The following is a 5,159-nucleotide window of genomic DNA, read 5'->3' as shown; positions in this document are numbered from 1 at the left end:
CAAAAAAACTGATTAGGACAACCATAGCAAGTAAAAAATGTATCATGGCAACAAAACAGTTGCTGTGACAACCACAGCAACAAAGAAGAATCACAATGACAGGGTTACTATGGTAACAAAGCGTTGTTGCGACAACGGCAACAAAAACGTATCATGGCAACAGGGTTACTACGGTAACAACAAAACGTTCTAGTGATGACACCAAAGGGTTAACATGGCGAAAAACAGTTATCATGACAAAAAGAGAAGTGTTACCATGGCAACAAAAAAATGCATCGCGACAACAATGTGTTACCATTGCAACAAAATAATTTTTTTAAATGTGTTAGCATTAGCACACATTCTTAGCACGTCTTATTTTTACTCTCCTTCTTTCACCACAGCGTCTATAAATCACTTTATCTGAGGCTCGACTTTCTCCTTTGAAGTTCATCCAAGTGGTTTTTTGGTGCCAGCAGTCTCTCAGCCTCTGGAGAGCAAGGCTTGCGTTATTCGCCTCGCGCACTGTTCAACATTGCATATTTATGGCGTATTTTACACAATTTACAACCCTCGTTACGACGGATTCAACGAAGCTTTGATTAGCCGGAGTGTGTGGACCGGAGATAAAGATTATAATTTCATTAGCGGTACAGACAGAATTGGATAGATCGATTTGTCCGAGTGGGATTCGGAAAACAGACGACCGAAGCACCCTGCGTTCACACGGCTTGTTTTGTCATTCAGTCTGCCGTCGTCCAATTCGCTAATCACGTTGAAATGAACTAAAATTATGAATTCGCTTAAAATGAGCTGTGCTGTCCACGTACAGTATGCAGTTGTGATTTCCTGACTTCATTTGAATATACTGTTGTGCGTGCGATATAAAAAAATTATAAAATGCAAAATAATAGGACTCGCCACATCAAGTGCTATTTTGTGCATAGCTGAATAAGGGTGGAAGCCATATTGTTAGAGTAAACCAAATATGCAGTGATTAATGTGATCATTACAACTAGGCCAAAAACGAGAAAACACGACGGCGCCAATCAGTGCGCACAAACAACAAATGTGAACAAAATCTTTCACACTGGGAAAATGGAGCATTCTTGTACCCATTAAGTCTCGTGTTAAACTGAGAAACAATTAAATTCGGTGCATCGTTGCTGTGTGAACGCAGAGGCTTGGGTGGTGCTAATGATGCATGTCGGCTTGCTGGTTCTAAACGAAAGGTACATGCGAAACCTGACAACCTGACGTTTAGGCTTGATGGCGTTAACATTTGAAATGAGCATGACCAGACCGTGTAATACATTAGTTTAGCGTGTGGTTGTGTTGTGTAAGCAGGAGCTATGGCTTGATGAGCAGAAGTGTGTGTATCATCACACGACGGAGGTAGCCGTGGACTTGGGCATGATGCTCTGTGCGAGATCTTCCCGGTTGATTTTCCTCAGTGCAGCGCACAGCGCGTCGACGCTGGCAGAGTCACGGCTCGCCCAGTCACTCAGCAGCGCTCGGACTGGCCTCTCCTCCTGGCCGAAAGAGGCAATGCGCTCTTCTTCGTACCCGAGCAAGCCGGCCAGGCTGGACCAGTCGTTTTCCAGCGGGGCCGCATCATCCAGGAGCTTCTCCAGCTCTTTGCTAGCATGCAGGGGCAAACTCAAGCCTTCGTCGATCTTCACCACTGAGAGAGAGAGAGAGAGAGAGAGAGAGTTTACATATGTTAATTCACAGTTAATGGAAGAACTCGTAAGGGAAACGAGTTCAAGCTCAACTTCCCAAGTCAAAAAACATCCATACTTTTTCTAGAAGGTTTTCTGCATTTCTATAGACTACCTATCCATTTTCCATACTGCTCATACTACACAGGGTTGCGGGGAGCCTGGAACCTATTCCAGGGAACTCGGGGCACCCTGGACGAGGAGGGCCAGCCCATTGCAGGGCAAAATCACACACTTTGGGCAATTTGGAAATGCCCATCATCCTACAACACATGTCTTTGGACTGGAGGAGGAAACCATAGTACCCGTAGGTACAGTGAGACCACGCAAACTCCACGCACACATGGCAGAGACAGGATTGGAACCCCCAACCCCATACATGCGAGGTAAAAGCGCTAACCACTAATCCAGTGGTGACGCTGTTCCTAGTGCATATCCAGTTGACAGTAAATGTCATCTGCATGCCTTTTTTTACTAGCTTGATTTAATAACAGGATCAGTTGCTCCACATCCGAGTTTTACCAATTCTCCGTATAAACAAATACGTTCTTAAGGGTCCTTCAGTTGTCTCTTTGGGGAACCTTTAAAGGACTGCTTCTCAGTCAGAAAAAAACTTTATTCGAGGAATCGTTAAAGAACCCTTGAAGAGCTACCAGTCAATGTTTTTTGGCCTCTTGATCTTTCAAAATAACAGACGTGAGTAGAGATTCCAGAGTAGGATGGGGAGATTTTCTTGAAGCCCTGATCTCATTTAAACGACGCTGGAGTTAAGCATAGAACTGGAAAAGTGTGTGTATACCTGTTTGTGCCAGGCCTTGTCCCTCCTGTAAACTCTGGCTATCTACAGAGATGCCACTGTCGCTGTGCAGTTTTTCTCCCTCCGGTGACGGCGTCTGGCTCGGGTTCTCCATGCCCGATCGATTACTACCGTCTTGTTTGTTGTGTTTGCAGCTCTTCCACCTGAAACGCGACACGCAACACACACACATATGCACACACAGTGTGAGGGATCAGATACAGCACAACTCTAATGAGTTATTCAAGCAGAATGTGCAGTATATAGATCAGATTATTATTTATGACTACGTAAATGTTCTGGGGGCGGGGGGGGGGGGGGTTAGAGTTACGGTTGTCAAAAACATTGAGGATGTCCCTTGTTAAAATGCATAAAGGAATCCATGCTGTGAAATAATATGAGTAAGAGAGACTTTTAAAATCTCCCTTGCCATGTCTGTTTAACATTACGTGGGCAGGAAGGGTTGCGAAGTGGTTTCCAGAAACTTCCTGCTTTCCCGTCATCCAATGAATCAAATCCATTTTGTTGTGTCCACCCCACAGTTGATCAGCTCGTGTGATAGTTTGCGCGCTTCGTATTCATTTAAAAAGGGTGCAGTACATAAATCTGCCAGAATCTTACTGCCTTCAAGTAAATAGAAACCAGACATGATAATCCCGTCCATTCTGTTATAGCCATTAGATTTCAGCGCAATACCCCTGGGTTTGACCCTAACTCACATCATTTTGGTGTTTTCGAAATTATCCAGCATAGACAGCCATAAAAATTCTGAATAAATGAGTGAAAATCTCGAGTGATGTTCAGGAACTATTTGGTAAAATACCTCCAGGCACAGGTACTTTACATCCCTGGGCCTGCCTTAGGAGATCGATAAACGCTAATGTATTAGACACCAGATTTCCTGCTCTTTTAAAGCAGGTCAAAGGCCCCGAGCCGTGTGTTTTAAATATTTCACGTGTCCTCAATTCGGAATCCAACACTTAGAAACGCTCTTAACTGTACGCATATCCCATTTCCTTTGCATCCACTCGACAAGCTGTTAGCAGTTAACTTGGAGAAAAGGAGAAAATGCTCATTCAATATTAATGCAGCGGCTGAAGGATGAGGACTGAAACGGCAGCTTCTGGGATTCCTAAACACACTGATAAGTGATAGGTCGTGGTTTAAAAACGAGCAAATGCTGTGTGAGCTTGTTTCCTCCTACATCTCCTACATATCCACCAGGGAGAAAAGAAAAATAAATTTGTACTGTATAACATAGTTTTTCTTTATTTGTGGCATCAATATCTCAAAAACCGTAATTTATTATCTCCAAAATTTTACTTGATTAGCTCAAAATTATGAGTTTTTTATAACAATTCTGGCCAATTATCTCAAATCTTTTACTTACTACAATTGTAATCTGCACTGCAACTGTAGTAAGTAAAAATCTTCTTCTGGAGGAAGAAGAATGAAGAAAGAACACTGTCCACAGTCAAGCATGGTGGTGGCTCGGTGATGCTCTGGGGCTGTTTTGCATCCTCTGGCACTGGAAACCTGCAGCGTGTGGATGGCGAGATGGATTCATTGAAGTATCAGGAAATGCTAGAAGAAAACATCATGCCATCTGTGAGGAAGCTGAAGCTTGGGAATCATTGGACCTTCCAACAGGACAATGATCCCAAGCATACCTCAAATTCCACCAAGGCTTGGTTGCAGAAGAAGTCCTGGAAGATTCTACAGGGCCATCACAGTCACCTGACTTGAACCCCGTAGAGAGTCTCTGGTGGGATTTGAAGAAGGCGGTTGCAGCACGCAAACCCAAGAATATTACTGAACTGGAGGCAATGCTCATGAGGAACGGGAGAAGATTCCTCAGGAATGCTACCAGAAGCTCTGCATCTCGTTTGCAGCAGGTCATAACAACAAAAGGAGCTCTACTAAGTACTAAAGATGCTTACCATGAAGGGGATGAATAATTTTGAGACTGGAGAAGTCATAAGTTGCACTTTCAATTGAATTTGGGGAAACCACTTGAAGCATTCGTTGTGTTGAAAGCTTGAAGCTTGAAAACTTGAAGCTGAAAGTCTGTAAATTTTGACAATAATCCTGATTTGAAATGGGGGTTGAATAATTTCGATTGCACCTGTATATCAAGTGAGATAATACTTATTATTATCTTCAAACTGTGACTTATCTGAACCACTCCTGCATTGCTTTGGCATTTGAAGCAGTCTTATATTTTTCAACCCCTTGTATTTTTCTCCATCCATTCCTCTTTCAATTTTGACAAGAAGCCATGTTCTGAGGATGAAAAGAATCCCCAGACCAGATGATTCTACCACCACATTTCACTGTAGGGAAGGCGTTAACTGAGGTATGGCCTGTGTTTGTGCCACATATTACTTTGAAACTTGTCTCGAACAAATATCTAAATCTTGGTCTCATTCTCTGGTTCACTCTCGCTTTTATGTGGGTCTTCATGAGCAATGGTTTCTTACTAGCCAACCTTCCATACAGTACTTATAAAGAAAGGCCATAAGTCAATTGTGTAACAGTATCATTCATCTGGAGATTCCAGAACCAGAAGTTGGATACTTATGTAAGCAGAATTTTTCAGTTTTTGATTTTCTTTGAAATACTTGCTTTTAAGTTTCAACTTAAAGGCTGACCAGCAATTAATT

The 5,159-nt window shown here is 42.8% G+C and overlaps 1 protein-coding gene across 1 annotated transcript in view; it reads right to left on the bottom strand.

Moving 5' to 3' along the window:
* Window positions 1-1,116: 1,116 nt before the first annotated feature.
* The window catches only part of ngfrb (nerve growth factor receptor b), a 33,003-nt gene continuing 28,960 nt past the window's right edge, over window positions 1,117-5,159 (bottom strand). The window contains exons 5-6 of the mRNA XM_053639865.1: window positions 2,500-2,660; window positions 1,117-1,663 (exon numbers count right to left, since the gene is read on the bottom strand). Coding sequence (XP_053495840.1) covers window positions 1,362-1,663; window positions 2,500-2,660 — 463 coding nt within the window. The 3' untranslated portion in view covers window positions 1,117-1,361. The remainder of the gene's footprint in view (window positions 1,664-2,499; window positions 2,661-5,159) is intronic.

This window comes from Ictalurus furcatus, chromosome 13 (genome assembly GCF_023375685.1).
Source record: "Ictalurus furcatus strain D&B chromosome 13, Billie_1.0, whole genome shotgun sequence".
Classification (NCBI taxonomy): domain Eukaryota; kingdom Metazoa; phylum Chordata; class Actinopteri; order Siluriformes; family Ictaluridae; genus Ictalurus; species Ictalurus furcatus.
Note: the sequence above shows the minus strand (reverse complement) of the source record. Positions and strands in the feature narration are given on the sequence as shown.